This window comes from Marmota marmota, unplaced genomic scaffold (genome assembly GCF_001458135.2).
Source record: "Marmota marmota marmota unplaced genomic scaffold, marMar, whole genome shotgun sequence".
In the NCBI taxonomy this organism is placed as follows: Eukaryota; Metazoa; Chordata; class Mammalia; order Rodentia; family Sciuridae; genus Marmota; species Marmota marmota.
The window spans coordinates 5,317,911-5,338,240 of NW_026000136.1; the positions used below are offsets into that span (position 1 = coordinate 5,317,911).

General features: G+C 44.6%; 1 protein-coding gene across 4 annotated transcripts; it reads right to left on the reverse strand.

Annotated features, from left to right (window-relative positions):
* Positions 1–7,130: 7,130 nt before the first annotated feature.
* Positions 7,131–20,324, reverse strand: Ints15 (integrator complex subunit 15). 4 transcript variants are annotated; one of them, XM_015502035.2, is made up of 7 exons: positions 20,047–20,311; positions 19,688–19,889; positions 19,373–19,594; positions 16,789–16,954; positions 12,185–12,712; positions 11,280–11,319; positions 7,131–7,912 (listed from the first exon to the last, which is right to left on the reverse strand). In XM_015502035.2, exons 2-7 carry the CDS (start codon positions 19,769–19,771, stop codon positions 7,711–7,713), a joined length of 1,242 nt encoding a protein of 413 aa, XP_015357521.1. In that variant the 5' UTR covers positions 19,772–19,889; positions 20,047–20,311; the 3' UTR covers positions 7,131–7,710. The 4 variants fall into 4 exon arrangements, with proteins under 4 accessions (XP_015357521.1, XP_015357522.1, XP_048641280.1 ...); XM_015502036.2 differs by having other exon boundaries at positions 20,077–20,218; XM_048785323.1 differs by lacking the exon at positions 19,688–19,889 and having other exon boundaries at positions 20,077–20,324.
* Between the last annotated feature and the right edge of the window lie 6 nt (positions 20,325–20,330).

Here is a 20,330-nt window from a genome sequence, read left to right on the forward strand (position 1 = left end):
GGGCCAAGAGGAAGACCCTGAGGGGAAGTGGAATGCAACAGACTCAGATCTGCACCTGGACTGTGGCTGTGGGGCTGTGGGAGGCTTATTGGAGGTGACACAGGTTTGTAATATGCTCTGGGGAGAGTGACAGACAGTACTGAGCAGCACTGGCTCTCCTATCTAGTATGTATATCAAATCATGCCCTGGTGGTGACCCAGTGCACAAATTTTGGGTATGATTCCTCAGACAACTCCCCGGTTTCTGTTCTTAGAGCACCATGTACCTGCAGCACTTTGCTACAGATTGAATTTTGTATTCCTCCAAATTTGTGTGTTGAAATTCTAACTTCCATGGTGATGGCATTAAAAGTTGGATCCTTTGGGAGGTGATTAGCTCATGGGAGCAGAACCCTCTCAAATGGGATTAGTGCCCTTGTAACAGAGGCCCATAAGGGCCCTCAGTCTCTTTCCACCTTGTGGGGACACAGTAAGAGGATAGTAGTCTATGAATCTGGAAGCGGGCCTTCACCAGACTCAATCTACACACCTTGATCTTGGACTCTCCAGCCTCCAGAACCATGAGAAATAAATTTCTGTTGTTTGTATAAGCTGTCCAATTTCTGGCATTTTTTGGTTTTGGTAGCAGCCACAATGAACTAATACACATTTCATGATTCTAATTTTGCAGTCTGATTAGAGTCTGTCTCCCTCACGAGATACCAGATACACAAGTCAAGGAGTACCCAATGAGTGTTTGTTGAATAAACTAATCGGTGAAATCAAATTGTCATGTTACATCTACTAATATAGCAAAAACTACTCATCATAAGAGCCATCTCCTACCCCCAGTCCACAGAGGTGGACATCTGGCCCACACTAAGCAGACCACCCTCTCCCACCACTACGAATCTGGAGCAGAGATATGTCAGACCAAAAGTTGCTGGGTTGAACTACCTAGTGGAGGCACCTTAAGGAGACAGTCCTTTGGGTCCCCAGTGCTGAAAAGACCAGTGTTCTGCAGGTTCCCCCACTTACTGTGAACTGCCCTTGAACTTTTTCAGGAAACTTATTTTCCTTGCCTAATTCACTCAAGATTTGTTTCTGTTACTTGCAGAGAATTCTAACGCATGCAGAAACTGGTCCTTGAAGGGGCATTTAGGCATAGTCCTCCCAGGAAAATGTGGGATATCTGGTGCTGGTTATTGAGTCAACATGGGGGAGAGGTAAGGAGCTCTCCATGCACATTCTAGAATGGGGAAAGGTGTTCCATTAAACAATTGATTAAGGTATCAATTAGGATCACCTGAGGCCACATGTCCTCTGTGTTAAAGCTCTGGGTCAATTCAAAGGCCATAAGGGATATCGGGTGACAGTGTAGGGTGGTTCCATATGATGGTGTTAGTTCCCTCACCAAAAAAAAAAAAAAAATCTCAGCGTTCCTTTTGTCCATATTGAGCTGGGCCCTTCCTTGGTTCCTCTGAGAGTTTCCCCCCAGCACATGGTACCCAGGGCTTTACATAGGTGCAAGCACTCTGCCACTGAGCTGACTCCCCAGCCTTTTTTAGAAAGGTTTGACTTTGAGACAGAGTCTCACTAAGCTGCCCAGGCTGGCCTCAAACTTACCTCAGCTTCCTGAAGTGTCTGGGATCAGAGGCATGCACCACTGAGTTCAGCTGCTGTGAGAGCACTTTGAAGTCCTTGCAGCCTCAGGCTAAAACTTGTGAAAAACCTGGGTCTAAAGTCAAATCCTGGGTCACTGGAAGGGAGCTCCACAAGGACTCTATTTTCAAACACTCCCTTAAGACGGTATCACAAACTGGGTGGCTTAAACTATAGAATTTATTGTCTCATAGTTCTGAGGCTAGAAGTATAAAATCAAGGTTTCATCAGGGCTGGTTCCATTGAGGGCTGCAAGAGAGTTCTATGCTTCCCTCTAGTTTCTGGTGATTTTTGTTATCACTTGAATTATGCAGGCATTGCTCCAGTCTCTGCCTCCATCTTCACCCATTGTGTGTGTGTGTCCAGATTTCCCCTAGTCATATCGGATTAGACCCCACCATAAAGGCTTCATCTGGAACCAAGTAATTGCATGTGCAATGACTCTATTTACAAATAAGGTACTAAGAGGTGAGGACTTCAACAATCTGAGTTTGGGGCTGGGGGAGCATGATTCATCATAGACTCATAGCTCTGACCTAGGCTTTACATTCATGTTGGGGTGTTAATCAGGAAAGTTGGGGATGCTGACCATGGCACAGTGACTTTGGAAGGAATATAAGAACCAGGAACCAGACATCTTACAATTCCTCTGAAATACCCAGAAGCCCAAAAAAACTACATCCCTGCAAGGGAGAGCTGACTGTTCCCCTCCTGCCACCACGATGTTCCCTAAAGGAACAGAACTTTTCCTCAGCATAGCCCCAAGGGCCAACTCAGAATCAAGGTAGGGAGAAGAGGAACACTTAGAAGAAATGGCAAGAACATATCAACTTACAGCTCTTAAAAGCTGAGACTGGTTGAAGAAGTGTGGCGAAACAGCCCAGGGAGCACAGTGTAAGTTGGGTCAAGCTGACTGCAAGGACCATGTGCTATCAGGAGTCTGTATTTTGTACCAGCTTGCCTGCAGGGCATGGTGCCAGCATTTTTCAGGGAGCGAATGCCAACCTGAACCAAATATGGGTCTGTGACTGGAACACACTGTTGGTCTGGGATTAAGGAAGAATCCAGAGACTTGGGACTGGAATGCTGGACTGGATGAATCACAGGCATCTGCCACACCCCATGTCCCTCTTCAACTATTTCCCCCATAAGGGCTGAGGACTTGCCCCCTGATTTGGGAAACAGCTTAGTAATGGAGACATCAGGATCACAGAGAGAACGTTATTGCCAGGTGTGGTGGCCTGCAGGTCATTGAAATGCACTTCTTAGTCTGAGATAGGATGGAAGGATGCCCTGCTGGCTGAAGCCAGGAGATAGCACTAAACCTCCAGGAGTAGAGTGGGAGACAGAAGATAGTAGGCATCATATGGGTGGGAAGGAAATCAGTTCTCAAGGATGGCCTGATCCATGGTGCTTACTGGCTATGGTTCATAAAACCAGGGGTATCCCCAAAGAAAACACTTCATGAAGCTTGGGGATACCTGTTGGTGAAGAATGGCTGTTGCAGGTTTGTTCCCTGGAAAGCTGATTTTAGGATGGAGGTTAGCATGCAGGAAACTTATGATGGAGAAGCCTTAAAACCAGCATTTATGAACTGGAAGGGAAAGATAGAAGGAGCACTAGAGAGAGGGAGGCTTTGGACAGTGATGCAGCCACGGTAGAGGGCCTGGCTGACCCCATGAGGACCACAGAAGCCAGGATGGTTCTTCAAAGTTGTCATTAGCTAGGACAAGGGGCAGGGAGGGACTTTATATGTCTGTGTCTAGAATTAAACTGGGTACCCTGGGAGGGCAAGCTGTCACTCTAAGGCAGTATATAAGAAAGCCAAGAGCTGAGGGCTCTATGCCACAGCACTGTCTGCAGCTTGGGAACGAGCCCTGTGATACTGAAGGAATCTTGGGATCCACTGTAGACATTTCCCCAGCAAGGGATTCCTCATCCAGCTCTTGGGCTAAGGCCACCAGAACTTGGGAAAGGGGAGGCAGCTAGTTAGCCACACTAAGCTGAGCAGTCAACACATGCTGTTGAGATAGAGGCATTCAGGGCTCAAGGAGTCTGAGCTGCAGAAATTAGGCTACCTTGACTTTATCACTGTGATACCAGAAATGAAATTAATTAGCAATCACCTTTGATTTTATGAGATGGTATCACCAGAAATAAATCCCAAGCCTCGTGCACAAGGATCTGTAACTGACTGTGTCTCTCAGACAATCCCCAGGCCCAAGGAAAAAGTAAATCACATCTATAGGAGGTTTCAGAGGAGGAAAGAGGGGATTCACTTTCCTCTCCTGCTAATTATAACTGAAAACTTTGAATACACAAAAAGTAAATGCCTGAAATGCTGGGCAGAATGGGTCATGCCCGTAATTCCAGATACTTGGAATTAAAACAAATAGAACAACAGTATATTTGATGAGACAGGAGGATCACAAGTTCAAGGCCAGTTCAGCAACTTAATGAGACTCTGTCTCCAAATTAAAAATAAAAAGGGCTAGTGGTGTAGCTTAGTGACCGAGTGCCCCTGAGCAGTACTGGAGGGGAGGGGGAAGTAAATGCCTAAAAAATAAGTAATAATGGCAGATTGGAAGGAAAAGCCAAAACATAAAGAAAGCCTGATGGCAGACCCATCTCCTGGCTGTTGGTCTTTTTCTTGGTCTATTGGCCTTGGCCTGGGTGGCTGAAACCAAGAACTGCATAGCAGCAGGGGAAAATAGCAAAACTACAATAGAACCAGTCTTCTGGGGAAAGTGGTCCTTGGAGCAGATGAGTGGGAGAAGAATATCTGCATTTTTCTCCTTTTTTCTCTCCCAGTCTCACCATGAGCCAGTGCCCATTGTGGAACTATACAGCCACATTGGTAGTGGCATGGTACCACCGGTGCTGGGTGTGGTAGTACATGCATGCTATTCCAGTGACTTGGGAGTCTGGGCAACCCGATGGGGTCCTGTCTCAAAAATTTAAAAAGGGCTGAGAAGGTAGCACAGTGGTAAAGTGCTTGCCTGGCATGCACAAGCTCCTGGATTCAAGCTCCTGGATTCAATCCCCAACACTGCGGGGGCAGGGACTGCACGAGAGAGAGAGAGAGAGAGAGAGAGAGAGAGAGAGAGAGAGAGAGAGAATGAATGAATTTTTCCTAAGGGAACTAACTTATACCCAACTATTCATAAGACCGATATTCATAAAAACCAAAAGGTAGAAATCAACTGATAGATAAATGTGTTATATACATACAATGGGACCCCTTCGGGTTGCCCAGACTGCCGTCAAATTTGTGATTGTCCTGCCTCAGACTCCAAGTCACTGTTATCTACATACAACATTCCATTTATAATATCCTGAGAAGGCAAACCCCATAGACAGAAAGTAGATTGGTTTTGCTTGCCAAAGTCTAGGGGGAATGGGCAGTGAATGCTCGAGGGTTTGGGGTTTCCTCTGGGGATGACAAAGTGTTCTGAAATACCCAGTGGTAATGGTTGCACAACTACAATATACTAAATACTGAACTGTACATTTTAAATGGGTCAACTGGGTATGTGAATTATATCTCAATAAAACTGCTACTTTAAAAAAACATGCTATAGAAAACATCCTTGAACATTATTCTTTGCTTCTGGAATTGCTGAATCATAGGGTCACTTTATTTTTTAATTTCTCAGGAATGGGAAAAACCAATTTACTCTACCACCATGTGATAATTGTTTCCCCACACCTCTAGCTACACTTTCTGCTTTGCTCAAGTGGGCAAGTGAAAAAATGACATGACACTGTAATTACATTTTCCTGGTTACCATTTATATTTATATAGATAATCTGTTCATATTTATTGGCCTTTTTAATTTCCTCATCTACTAATTTTCTGTTCACGTCTTTCATTCCTTCTTTCTAAATGCCTTTTTTTAAACCTCTATTTACTTATTTTTATGTGGTACTGAGGATCGAACCCAGGGCCTCACACGTGCTAGGCGAGCACTCTACCACTGAGCCACAACCCCAGCCCTCTAAATGCCTTTGGATTAATTTGTAGTTCTTTGTATATTCTGGAGATACACTGATACATTGCAGATATTTTCTCATATACCAATTTTTGTTTAGTATATAAATTTTTAATATATGCAAAACACTTTTAGCAAGGGCCTGGCACAAAATACTCAACAGGAGAAATCCTTTTTCATTATTAATAAGGAAGAGAGCAAGAACTGGTCAACATGTGAACGGTCAGCTTCTATCCCCATTTCCAGTAGGTTAAGTACTCCTTGCCAGGATGGCCACCAGAGGAACTCTGGCTTTCTTAATTTTTTTTTTCCTTTTTATTTTGGCAAGAACCATCTTGCATCCAAGAATGAAGGCACATCTAGCCCCTGGAAACATTTGGTGAAGGTTGCACTACACAGACTGTCTGGAACACGGGAGTGACTGAGGGCTGATTTTCAACCTTTTTCTGAAACACTTGGTAACAGCAAAATACGAAGAATGGGCCCAGAGCTGATCACTTGTTTCATGGATGTCTCCTCCCAAGAGACAGAAGCAGACACTCTCCTCCAGTTCCTGGTCTAATATCAGATTTACACATAAAGATGAAATATGTTCCATCAGGGATAATGAAATCAAACTCAAGGAAAATTTCCTTTATAGTTCACGGCTCTTTAAAGCAATGTGAAAACAGATTGCAGATGGGCTTCACCTTGCTGGCTGGTTCCTTGCCCTGGCTGTGGTTGACATCCCAGGGGCCCAGGGAAAGCTGTGAGTTCTTGTCCCCGAGAAGGAACATGTGGCCTCGCCAACCAAGGATGGCTCTTACATGCAACTGCCTCAGTTCATGTTCCTGACCTTGGTGGATGCCTTGAACTCCAGATTTTAAACACACACACACACACACACACACAGAGTTAGGCCACCTGGTTTTGTTTGGTCTTCCAGGCCATGGCCTTCAACCAAGAATAGAAGAGTAAATAAGATTACTTTTCTTCCATACAAGTTAATCTGTCTTCTCCTGGTCCATTGTTTGCTGTTACAATATGTCACTTCTTGCTTTCAGGCTAGAAGAGAAATGGTGACATGGTCACTGAGCCTTTCTTCCTCCCCCAATTAATGAAAATTCAAAGCAGATACTTTCTAATGGTATGCTAGGGGGAAAAAAATTCCTGAGGGCTGTTATTTTGTACCTGAGGGAAGAGAACATGAACCTGACAAATGCCTGCTGAGCCCAGAGGCCCAGCTCAGGGTGGAGACAGTGTTTGCAGTGTTTCAGTCAAAAGTGGCTAAAGACTTGTGCTCAACCTTTTTACCACAATCACTGCAGCCTGGGGTGAAAACCTCCCGCTGCTTACATTTAGTAAGTTATTAAAATAACTTAATAAGGGCTGGGATATAGCTCAGTGGTAAATGCCTGCCTAGCATGTGCAGGGCCTGGGGTTCAGTTCAAAGCAACATACACAGACACAAGCCCAAAAAACACAATAATGAAACAAAAATTCCATAAAGTCTACAAAACTGTTTAGAAAAATTTTATTTGAACATATGAAAGGAAAATTCAGAGACACCTGATAAACCAGAGAAGTTTCTTTCCAAGATGGCAGGAAATCCCTACAGGTGTCCCTGAGCCACACACAAGCTTGGGACACACCGTTCCAGCTATGAGCTCATGGAGCTGCAGCACAAGCCTGTGTTTTTGGCAGCCATGTCACGTTTGCACAGAGAGACCAGACAAGTGGACTTGCAGGTGCAGCTTCCCCATCGGTGCTCCTCCTGGCACAGGCTCCATGTCTGAATGACACGCAAGTGAACCAAAGCTCATGGAACTGGCATACTTAAAAACACTCCCAGCACTCTCGGCAGAGGTCTGTACATTTTTCCTTTCATCCATCCAATCTGGATTTTTAAGAATGTGACCAGGTAGGCACCTGGACTGCTACCACTTGGAACTTCCGAACCAAGACGGTCTGACAGCCAGGAGGGGCCACCTGTTGCCTCCCCAGGGTCCTCTTTTTGGGACCACTACCCTCTTCTGAGGGCTTCCTCAACTCAGGTGCAGAAGGCACACTGCTGCATGGTGGCTCAGGAGGGGCTGGCCTAGCGCATGGGCCTGAATGGAAATGTCACTCCTGAGATGAACGTATGTCCGGGGTGTGTGGGCAGGGCAGGGTGGGCAGCAGGATGGGCCGGCACGGCCCCGTAGCCCAGCGGGGGCGTGTGGATATGAGGGTAGAACCCAGGAGGGAGCGCTGCATGCGGCGACTGTTGCACTGGGCCCGAGATCACCAGCTGGAGCAGGCTGCAAACAAGGAGAAGTGTTAGGACTGCAGATTCCAGGGCAAGGTTCTGAATACATGTACTTTGAGGCTTAGTCAATCCCCTGTACCCAGTGCCCAGGCACAGTGGCACCTCACATGTCCACAGGGCAGAACAGACACCAATGAAGACAGTCATATGGGTTTCTCAGTAGGTGACCAGTGAGCACAGCAGTAGGGAAGGGGCTGGTAGCTAGGGAAGAGCTGGGAAATTAACTAGGGGTGGCAAGATTTAGCCTGGGATACAGGCAGAGCCTGAGAGGAGGGACCAGAAGAGGGAAAGCCAGAACCCCCAGCAACAACATATGGAGGGAGCAGTCTACACCCCGAACCCTTGGTTTACATGAAAGCTCTTGATGTGACATCTGCAGCTTCTCTGCCCTTGGAGCTTGGGGCCTACCACAGGTCAGCTTCCATTTCAGTCTCAGCTGCCCTCCGCTTACAGTGACTATAACTGAGATACCCTGGCGATCAGGACAGGAGGCCATAGTTTTCTCAAAGTTATTCTTAATGAATGAGTCCTAATTGAAGTCCAAGCATAAGTCCCACAAAAGCCGGTCTTTCAAATGATACTGAAATCAAGAGTCCAGCACAGCACCCGCTTAGACACAGCCTAGGCCTGGCCCAGCCCCTACTAACCTGAGGAACCCATTTCCCCAGCTGTGGAGGGGCAGACCATCCTGCTCAGGAGATCTGCCATGCCAAGGTCATAGCCTAACTACCCAACCTCGCCCTGGGTCTCTGAACAATTACGTCTCACCAACACCCCCAGCTCCCCTCCATTCAGGACCAACCCACTGAAGTACCTGGACCCGCCCCTCTTCAGGAAAGACCTTTCCCTTTCCACAGCCTCCACATTCTAGAGATCCTCTTTGAGAAGTCAGCATCAGTTTTCAACACTGGGTCCTTCTGAGATTCATTTCTCCTTGGCTTATCCTTTCTAGCCCATGACCCACAGGATGATCAGCAGGATCTACAGTTTCATTCACCCCCTCCAGTTTCCCCCACCTCAGCCTACTCCATCCTCCTATTATTAGCTTCAAGTAAGCGACTCCCCAGGACTTCTCCCCATCAGGGCTTTCCACACCTAGGACATAGGCATCCTATCCAGCCTTTCCCCTAGCCTCCAGGACCTCCAGTTTTGCTACTGACACTCTGCTCTACTTGCTCTTCTCCTAATGTCACCCCAGGACCTTGGCTTAGCTGGGTCCTATGTCTAGAGGGTCTACGCCAGTCTTTTTCATCACCAAACCCAACCTGCTAGACCACAGGAGGGTCTTGGGCATGAAAAGAGCTGGTGTAGCTTGGTGGCCCAATGCTATTCTGATCCCCTTTTCATTTACGCTACTACTTTTTTATAACTAGAGTAAGAAACTTGATCCAAAATTTATAAACCCAGTAAGTACTACAGACAGAATGGGAGTTGTATGTTTGAATATATACTCCCTGCCAGAGATTAAAAGAGGTTCCAGAAGTTTCTGGGCTAGTTGGAAAATCAATTAACAGAAAGAGACCACCAGAATTCAAAGTATTTCATGTGAAATTCCAAGGAATTTTCTTGGAGTTCATAAAAAAGAAAAGGAGCAGTGGGGCCTTCTGAGGGAAAGCTGGCCTTAGGGAGCCTGTTGTTGGAAAAGTGAGCTGCTATGTCCTCCTCACTTTATTACTTATATGATCACCTCACCTCCATTCAGGCTAATTGCCCCTGCACGAAGACAACAGTCTGGGCTGGATAACAGGGTCCCCACCATGGTACCAGGCTGTACTTCCTCAGCATGCAGCTGACCCTTGGCCTCCAGTTATGCATGTTTCTAAAGAGCGGGCGGGGCAGGCCCTAGGTGGCCATGATAGTCACAGTGGAGCAGCACTGCCCTGTTTCCCTGTTCACACTGCCTGCCAAAGCCAGTCCCAGAGCCCAGCAATTCCCTGTTAAGGACCAATCTGATGATCTAAAGAAAGAAGAGCATTAATGATTTTACCAACTTAACCCAGTTGTTTTCACCTCTATAAATCTGTCCTTGTGCCAAGTAGTTCTGTCTTCAACTGCAAACATTTCCCTGCACAGTCCTCACAATTACTATTTTAAGTGGATACATAATGTTCTACCCTTGTGACACATCACAACTAACTTACCAAGTCTCCCTGTGCTGTGGACAGTTAAGCTGCTACCAGCTGTCTGCTACTAATACTGAATTTTTTTGAAACAGTTTTGTACACATACCTTTTAGCTTCTTTTCTAAGGATAAATTCATAGAAGTAAAAGTTCTAAGTTACTAAAGGAACAGTGAGAGTGAAAGCAGGTAACACTAGATGCCATACATCAAATACTGTTCCAATTACTTTCTGTTTTTACTCATTCAAACCTTATAAAACTCTAAGGCTTCAGGTGGGGTAAGGCAAGGGGGACTGGAAACACGAACTATAATTATTGTGGTTTTACAGATGAGAAGACTGAGGCAGCAGAAGGCAGGAACTTGACCAATGTCATAAAGACAGGAAGTAGCAGGGCCAGGATTCTAAAAGAATCCGTGTGACATTATGCCTACTTTTCATTCTGACTGCGGTTGTGGAGAGAGTCCCATGGGGTAGGGACAATGTGAAATTTACAAACACCACCTCATTTTACCCTAGCAAGGCAGGGATGAGTCCTGCCCCATTTGACAAAGGAAAGACCAAGCTCAGAGACAGATGAAGAGTGCCCAAATGTCACAGCAAATCTAGCAGCATCACTCAGAAACTAGGTAGGTCCCTGCTGCTAGAAGCCCAAGCCCTGACATTACTAACACTATACTCTACTATGGTCCTTTGAAGGATTGGGTAAGTCAAAATGTCACCAATGGAGTGCCAGAATACCACCCTCACTACCAAATAGAAGCTCAGTGATTTAATAAGCTGAGTGACACCTAGAGTGCCTTCTCTTGACTCCTGCAAGAAGGCGACTTTAGGTCAGGCACAGTGGTACCTGTGTGTAAGGTACACATACCTGGCCAAAAGTGGCCTTCTTGCGGGAAGGGGTTGGGCGTGTAGCTTAGTAGTAGAACACTTTTCTAATATGTGCCAGGCAGGTCCTGAGTTCAATCTACAGCACCACAAAATTTAAAAAAGGGGGCATGTTTCATGTTTACACTCTACTTAGGACTCCTCTCATGAGGGTTAGGCTAACATTTATATTCCCCACTTACCACTAGGTCCTAAAGGATGTCTTTCCTTACAGAGACATGCTCTGGACCCTGAAGACCACCTCTCCCTAAGGAATGCAGGACAAATGGGTCCACTCTGCTTTGCCATCTGCCATCCTCCCTCTCTGCCCCAGCAAAGCTAGCCCAGCTAGAAGTCTTGGAGGACACCTACTTGTTATGAGGCAGCCTGGAGCACAGGGTTCTCAGGTCATCTGAAATTAAGGAGACACATTATTAAGAAGCAGACGGGAGAGAAGGTGAACTGTTGGCTGAGGTACTTTTCAAGGATGCTAACAAGGCAGCAAATAGAGACTGATACTCCATGTTTCCAGCATCTGTAGAAACTGGCCCCTCTTTTCTTTCAGTTTTTGCTTTAACAAATAGGCCCAAAATAGAAGAAAGGTTTGTTAGCAATTTGTCAGGTGGCTGGGAAAGAACCTAGAGGCAGGCAGACACCCAAGGCACAGGAGCAGTGGTAAGACAGTAAACTCATCACCATCAGCTGGGGACACAGGCAACTCTTGTGAGTGCATTAACAGCTAAAAAGTGTACTCAAGTGGGTCACTGGTACCAGGTCAATCTCCAGGGAGAGTTCAAGCACTGAAATGCAAAAGAATTCAGGAATCCTCAAAACAGCAATGGGAATGCACATCTTGACAGGGCAGAAGTTACGTAAACACATACATTTGCTAAAAGCACCTCTAACTTTGCACTTATATCTGTGCATTTTACTTATGTCAATTATGCCTTAAGAAAAAAGAAGAAAGAAGAATCCTCAAGAGGAAAAATGATCAATCCTCTCCAGGAGTCCCCAGTTCTGGGTCAAAAGAGCCAGGTGATGCCCAGATGTCATGTCTGGCAAATTAACACTCTGATGGGGGGGTGCAGGGAGAGCAGAGTGACACAGTACCACTGAGATGCTCTGAGATTTTTACCTTCCTCCCCTGCATCCACTAAGAAAAAAAAAAAGAAGTCCTAAAACAGTCAAAAATAGTGTCTGTCTAGGAGCCCTATCTTCTTTCTGCCTGGGTGATGCTGTTGCCACTCCCAGGAGGCCTGGGCAGGGAAGGCACCCACCTCTCGTGCACAGCAGGGCTCCTGAAGCCATGGCCACCTGCAAAGCCTGTGCCAGCCTGTCCAGCGAGAGCTCAATCTCCTGAGAAGCGTTGAGGGGGTTTAGTTCATCTGCCAGTCTGTTGATCTCCTCTACCAGTGGGACCATGTGGTCAAACAGGATCAGTCCCAGGCGCCCATAGAGATTCTTCTCAGTTAAGTGCAGTTGGAGCGTAATGAGAACCTGTAGGATGCTGAGGTGGAGTTTTGAGTACAAAAGGTGGGAGTCTCTGTCTATCCCCACACCCGAGTCCTTTGCAACCTTGTTATTGACGTGGCCATTGGATAAGCAAGGCTTCTTCTTTCTTTTGTAAGCCAGAGGGGCCTTTACGCACCAGCGGATCAATCCAATGAGTGGGGTGAGCTCTAAAAATCCTATTGGTAGATTGGCTGCAATTGGAGTATTTAAAAAAGTGATGAGAATCAACCTTGGGTCCTCAAAAATCCAGTTGACAATCATTTCAAGCAAGTCCAAAGGTGGAATGAGATCATCTGCAAACAAAGACCGCTGAGTCAGAAGTGTTCTTGATGTTGGAGACAGGAGTGGCAAGTGGACAAGGGAAGACAAATCCCTAAGTTCATGGTCTTCCTGCCTGGTGTTCAGATCATTACTGCCTAGTTTATCTATTTTCTGTCTCCTTTCCTAGAACATCCGCCAATGAGGGCTGGGACTCCTATCTTAGCCAATGTTACAACCCCAGTGCCCAGGACCCTCTGGCCAATATAGAGGCTGAAATAACACTTGTAAGTCAACAATTTCATACAGCTCCATTATGGTTTGAAGAAATATCCTCCTGGGTGTCAATTTAAATAAAATTCCACACTTTTTATGTCCAAAATTACCACTACACTCCATTCCTTCCCTTGTGAGCAGGGTTCTTCCCTACACTCATCATCTCCTCTACTGTACAGTAATGGCTATGGTGCCCCTCCGAGAGCAGCTCAGAGTCCCGTCAGTCTTCTGTCCACTACCAACAACCACCCCAACTCCAAAGCTAGTCTAAAAAAGCAAAAGTTTGGCCTTCTGTGATCCCTGAGACCCAGCACATTCCAGGGCCTAGACCAAGAACAATAATAATGAGGAGAGTTTAACCCATTTAAGCCTCACAAAACTGTCACCCCCACACAAAGGATGAGGAAATTGAGACAGTGATGTTAAATAATTTCTCAGGACTCAAAAGGATGTGGTAGGCTCAGATCTGATTTCAGGTAGCCTCTCTTAGACCACTAGACTACACTGCCCATCCCGGGATTGGCATATTATACCTTCAGGCTGGCTATGCCCCCAGCCTCCTCTCTGGGACAGCACACCCCACAACTCAAGGGAAAACTAAGGATGACAGAACCCCTTTCGGGCCAAGCATGAAAGAGGAGACGGTGTGAAGCAAGTCACGTTGAAGGATAAGATTTCCAGTTATTTTTTTCTCTGGAAGCTGGTTTTTTATTCCTAAGATTGTTCCTATAACTGTTTGGAATAAAGGGACTGCCCCTTCTGTGGTGAACTGACAGCAGCAGCAAGGAGCACTGTTGTCTCCAACCCTCACTTGGCATTCTTGTGTGCTTGATTCCCTGAGATGTTTCTGTCTGGACAACTCTAGGTTCGTGCCCGCTCCTCTGCTGTATGCCCCAGGTCAAAGCGAGGTGTCCAATGGCCTGAAGTCAATGTGTGCATGCGTGGACGTGTGCCATGGGCACACACGTAAATATGCATACTTAGTGACTCAATCCTAAAACTCCACATTTTCCTCCTCAGAGACTGGTTCTTGCTCTCAACAAGAAGAGGCTCTGCACGGTTAGGTGAGCTTCTTTGTGTGTGTGTGGTAGGAAGACACAAACGCCCTCAGAATATTCTTGTTAGCAGGAGCACCAAAGAACAGCACCAATCACCATTTGGACAGCAGTCTCAGGTCCGGCCCTCCAGGACCACGATTGTGATGAGTGGCTTGAGGAATCACTGACACACCAGACTTCTATGTCGGCTTACAAGAAAAACACCATGTCTTAGATACACCCTGTCAGTGGTATTCCCTAAACATTATATCTTATTCCACATGTTAATTCATTCATTCCCAGTGTTAAGAATAATTTCTGTCCCACTGGCCTGAAATAACTGATGACATGAAACACCAACTACAATGCTATGAACTGGATTTGAATTAAGTCTCTCCCACTGGAAGACCGAAAACCTGAACACAGCTCCCAGCTAATAACAGCTCTTAGGAAACCTTTGCAGGACCAAGTTAGGGAAAATTCTACCCTAGATGCACAGCACTACTCTATAAGAGACCTATTTACAACTCCATAGGAAAACTGCCTTTTTAAAAATCCCTTGGTATTGGGGGATAAACCCAGGGACATGGAGTCACATCCCCAGCCCTTTTTAAATATTTAGAAACAGGGTCTCGTTAAGTTGCTTAGGGCCTTGCTAAGTTGATGAGGCTGGCTTTGAATTTGCAATCCTCCTGACTCAGCCTCCTGAACCACTGGGATTACAGGTGTGCACCACTGCGACCTGCTGGCAAACTGCTCTTAAAGAGTATGGAATCAGGGGCAGGGGCTGTGGTTGTGGCTCAGCGGTAGCGCACTTGCCTGGCATGTATGAGGCACTGAGTTCGATTCTCAGCACCACATACAAATAAATAAAGATCTATCAACAACTAAAAAAATATTTTAAAAAAACGAGTATGGAATTAGCATAGGAATATGATATATATATATAAATAGTTTATATTATTTCCATGTGAACATTCTAAATAATTAAACTGTTTAAAAACAAGGAAAAAAGTTACAAATAAAAGGAGGTTTAAATATAGTCAGAGAGCTGGTGAAGACCAATACTGAACTAAAAAGAATAGGGGAAGTATCATCAAAAGTTCTTATTCTGACCGGGCATCCGGGCATGGTGGTGCACACTTGTAATCTCAGCAGTTCAGGAGGCTGAGGCAGGAGGATCATGAGTTTAAAGCCAGTCTCTGCAAAAAGCAAGGTGCTAAGCAACTCAGTGAGACCCTGTCTCTAAATAAAATACAAAAAAGGGCTGGGGATGTGGCTCAGTGGTTGAGTGGCCCTGAGTTCAATCCCCAGTACCAAAAAAAAAAAAGTTCTCATTCTGCTGTTTTAGCTATGAGATCAGGATAAAAAACTATTGTCAACTCTCTGAGCAAGAGCAAAAGGCAAAGAAGAAAGAATTTGGAATACAGCAGAAAAGCAGGCATTGAACCTGGCTCTACACAGAGAGCCACCCATGAGGGACCATAACTTTTCCAAATGGAAAAATAATAGGCATAGCCCCTGCCTGGGAACCAAACAATACTGCAGGGGTTGCATGGGGACTAGTTGTAGAAGAACCTGGTGCATGAGAAAGCCCCAAATTTCTTGGAACTCACCCCTGGGAGAAAAAGTGGGCAACAGAGCCAAGTAGGTAGGGATCTGAGTCTCCCACCCCAATCTGACCACAGCTAGTCAACTTTTTTTTTTTTTTTTTTTAAACTGGACATCTGACCAGGGAGCTCTGCTATTAGACAGGGATAAGGGACATGGGCTTCTCCCAGTCAAAGCCAAACACTATTCTGTGGCTATTAAGAGGACTTCTACCATCTCAAAAACTTTACTAAGAGTAGAACTAGAAAAAAAAAAAAAAGAGTAGAACTAGCATGTGTACCTTCCAGCACAAAACACTGAAGACATCTCATCACCTAGGTAGAACTGTTGTCAAAGAGGTGCAGCCTCAAACTTTTCATAAGGAAATAATCATGTATGTCCAAATTAAGGGGCATTCAGCAAAACAACATGCCTGAGCATGTCAAGGTAATAAGAAATTACTTTTAAATGCTGGGAAGCTTGTCTAGATTTAAAGAACCTAAGGATAAATGCCAACTACATTCAATGTGTGACCCCTGACTGGCTCCTGAATTTTCTTGATCCCTCTAAGTAAAAAAAAAAAAAAAAACTATAAAAACATTGAGACAAGTAGGAAAATTTGCATATAGGCTATATCACAGGAGAATTCCACTGGCATTAAATTTCTCAGGTATGATAATGTTAACATGGTTATATAAGATAATGTTCTTATTCTTTAGAAGATATGTGTTTACATATTTGGTATATGATATCAGCAATAAATTCTTACTAGTTCAGAAAAAATTATGTGTATGTGTGCGTTGGGACAAAGCTAATACATGGCAAAATGTTCATAGTTGAATCTAGGTGAGAAGTATATGAGTGTTTAGTTGTATTAATATTGCAACTTTCTGAATTTTTCAAAATAAAAGTAGGGGATAAAGAGGCAGGCCACATTTCACCGACTTCAGACCCTGGCATTTGAGCTATTTGCCACTTCTACCCATTCCAACTCAGGCAATGGGGATACTGAGGAAACTCATAGGTCCAGCTGTCCAGAGTTTTAGTTTTAGGCCCAAAATAAAGAAGTACATTTCTGAGAGGGAAAAAAAAAAAAAAAAAAGCCAAAAAAGCCAAAGCATTCACTGGAAAAGAAAATTGGCAATTAGTTGAAGCTTCTCTGATGGCAATAACCTGTATAACTTTTTTTTACTGTATAACTTTTTTACCTGATGACAAGTCATAGAGCGCAGTGACAGATGTTATGAACTGACAGCAGAATCGAGGGCTGGCACTGAATATCTGTTTCAGTGTCTGTACGGAGCCTGGCACCAAACAGCAGTAGTCATCCACGAGAGCCCTGGCAAGTCTTACACAGTAGACCACAGGTGTCCGCTGGAAAGAAGACACAGGCCACGTAACTACAAGTGTGGTGACCCAGCAGGCAGCAACTATGTACAAATGCTGAAGACCACCAAAACTAGCAGAACCACTTCCAGGAGAAATGTTAACAGCTTCTTTTAGTAATGTAAAGTCCACAGACCAAATCTGCCCCTCTACCCACCTTTGTGAATTAAGTTTTACCAAGATGTGGCCATGATCATTTGTTTGTCCACTGTTTAAGGCTGCTCTTCCACTACAAGGGCTGAACAGAACTGAACAGCTGCGACAGAGATAATATGATCTGCAAAGACTAAAATGTTTGCCGAAAACATTTGCTGGATCTTGCTTCAAAGTTTACTTAGGAAAGATCACTTGATCTCAGGTGAAGAAATGACAACTCTTACAATGTTAAATGTTCCAGGTGACACAACACCGGTAAAAATTCACAGCTGCTACCACTTTGAAAAGATTTATGAGTCTGAGAAACCACATGATTAAAATGTCTGTTTAGAGCAGCAATTTGCATATTCCTCTTATAATCCTCTTCTTTTTGACGTATTTCTACAATACTGTTGAATCCTATATCACCACTCTCCCCCGGCATTCTCCCTCCAGGTATGTGTCTATCAGTAGCTCTGGTCACATTTAGCAGCTGCTCATTATGCAGCAGCTCCAGGGCACTAACTGGGCCTACAGCAGAAACTCTAAGGAGACAGCAAGGTCAGATTGTTTATTTGGCCTGTCCTCTGCCACTAAGAACACTGATATCTCCACCTGGCCTCAAGAGAAAGCTAAAGCCCCTAACCCCAGGTAGCAACCCTGACCCAAACCACCAAGATCTTTTTGTTGACATCTGCTTTCATTTTATCAAAATGCCAGCACATCATCATCAAAAGACATCAATGAAAAACTAGAAGATGCTAAACTTGGTTTCAATAGATTGTCAAGGGATAAAGGGAATCCTGAGATTAAATATAATATTAATGATTAATTTGGATGCCCCAGAAATTGGACTGGCGAGAGTTAAGGTATAAACTTCACTGAGATTCTCTAGTGTACTACAAATAATATGATTTTGTTAGCCAAATTTTATGCATAAACAAGATTATAAGAAAAACTATTAATTAAATTGGGAAAAAAACAGATTTTGGGGCTGAGATGTGCCTCAGTGGTAGAGCACTTGCCTTGCATGGGCAAGAACCTGGATTCAATCCCCAGCACCTCAAAAGTTTTTTTATTTTCAAGTATTGGGAATAAAGCAGGTTTATGAAACTGATAAATTGTTAACTTGGCTAAGGAATAGATTAGTCAAAAATTTGGTCAATAACTAAGTAGATTATTAATTTTTTAGACCTTGAGAAGCAAAAAAAGCAAAACAAATGAATTTCCCAAAATATCACCTAGCACTAAACCTATTGTAAATATATACTTTTTCCTTTGATATGTCCATTTGAAGGGCTATCAACTATGTGATGTCACCCTAGAGCTAGGCAAAACAATTCACCTGTTTACTGACTACAGAAAAGTACTACCTTCTAACAGTGGGTAAACATTTGTACAACTTAACATATAGTGATATTAAAAAAAAAATCCCTTTTTTGAGACTCCATAATACTATTTTCATTTATAATTTTCCTCTAAGAGGAGCATGGGACGATTAGATAAATTCTAGATAGGGAAGAGGGGTGGGAGGGAAAGGGAGGGGTAGGGGATTAGCAAGGGCAGTGGAATGTGATGGACATCATTATCCAAAGTATATGTATGAAGACTCGAATTGGGTGTCAACATACTTTATATATAAACAGATATGAAAAATTGTGGTATATATGTGTAATAAGAATTGTGATGCAAAAAAAAAGTACATGTATAAAGGCATGAATTGGTGTGAACATACTCTATATACAAAGCTATGAAAAATTGTACTCTATATGTGTAATAAGAATTGTAATGCATTCCACTGTCCTGTATTTTAAAAAGTAAAAATCAATAAAACTAAAACAAACAAACAAAAAACAACAACAAAAAAACACATTGAAAAAAAAATTTCCCCTAAGAATGATTTTTCACTTGTTCTAAAGATGAGGCCTTTTTTTCTTCATTAAGAAAAAAAAATTAACTTGCCATTACAAACTATTATGTCCCCAAGAATTGTCATGCTTTGAAAATAAAAACAGGATAGGAATACAGCTATGAGTATCCAGGGCAGTAATGATTAAGAACATGATATGTGTGAAAAGACCTCCCCAGTGATTCAGTTAAATTAATGACCCTGATAGTAAACAACAGGTAAACATTTGTACAACTTAACATTTAATGATCTTAAAAAAAAAATTTTTTTTGAGACTGTACGTTATTTTCATTTATAATTTTCCCCTAAGAATGATTTTTCACTTGTTCTGAAGAAGATTTTAGGAACTCTGGAGAGCGTACCTGGAGCCAGGAGGCTGCACACTCCAACACTGGAACTCGACACACAGCCACCGCCATGGACACCAGTTTTCCCAACAGGCTCATCCGGCTGTCATCGGCTTTGTTCCCCTGAGGGCTGAAAAGTGATGAGAAAATAATCTGCCGCACAGAGTCCTTGGTTTGCTCCTGGAAATAATTGCACATGATTTCAAGAAGCTGAAGCTCCTGAAGTGAATTCAGTCTCTGTAAAACAAACCCGGGACAAGCTATAAGAAATGTGGCTTTCACATACCCGTTAGTTCACCCGGTGAGAAACCAGGAACTACCATTAGTTACCCCAGGATATTTTTCGCCCCTCTGAATCCCGGGTCCTGGGGAGCGGAACGCTACTGCCAAGCTCAGGAAAAAGTCATATCTCATCAAGTATCATCTCGGAGGCCACACAGTTTTAGACTCTAGGTAACAGGCCTTTAGCGAGGTAAGCGGACAGTCCCCGAAGTCTCATCCCAGAACACTTCTGAGCCGGACTGTCACACGCCTGCAAAACAGGCACGCGGTTGAGCAATGCTGCAGGACTGCAGGGTAGGGGGCTGGGGTGGGGGTGGGGGGCCACTGCAGGAGCAAGGCCAAGGGCGAGAACCCAGCAGCCTGGCAACTGCTTGTCACCGAGGGGAAGGGCACGATCGGGCAGGCACCTTGGGCTGCGCGCCGCGCTCCTTGGGCACCTGGAACACGAACTCCTCCAGCAGCTCCACGGGGCCCTTGTCCACGATGGGCAGCGGCGCGCTCTGCAGCTGACTGCTGAAGTAGATGTCCAGGTGGTACAGCACCTCCTTAGCTGCGCTCAGGGCGTCGCGGCGCAGCAGCGAGTGGCGGATGTCGCTCATGGTGCGGTGCTGTGGCCCAGCACCCGCGCGTCCCACTTCCGCCCGGCAGCCGGGACGCGCTGCCGCCTGTGGAGACAAAGAGGCGCGACCCG

Excerpts from the sequence above, each read along its gene's own strand:
- Ints15 (XM_015502034.2), bottom strand. The coding sequence starts at position 20,238 with ATGAGCGACATCCGCCACTCGCTGCTGCGCCGCGACGCCCTGAGCGCA. Across the intron at positions 16,955-19,372 it reads GTGCAGCCTCCTGGCTCCAG|CGGACACCTGTGGTCTACTG; the intron begins GTACGCTCTCCA and ends TCTTCTTTCCAG. Across the intron at positions 7,913-11,279 it reads TCCAGGCTGCCTCATAACAA|CCTGCTCCAGCTGGTGATCT; the intron begins GTAGGTGTCCTC and ends CCTTGTTTGCAG.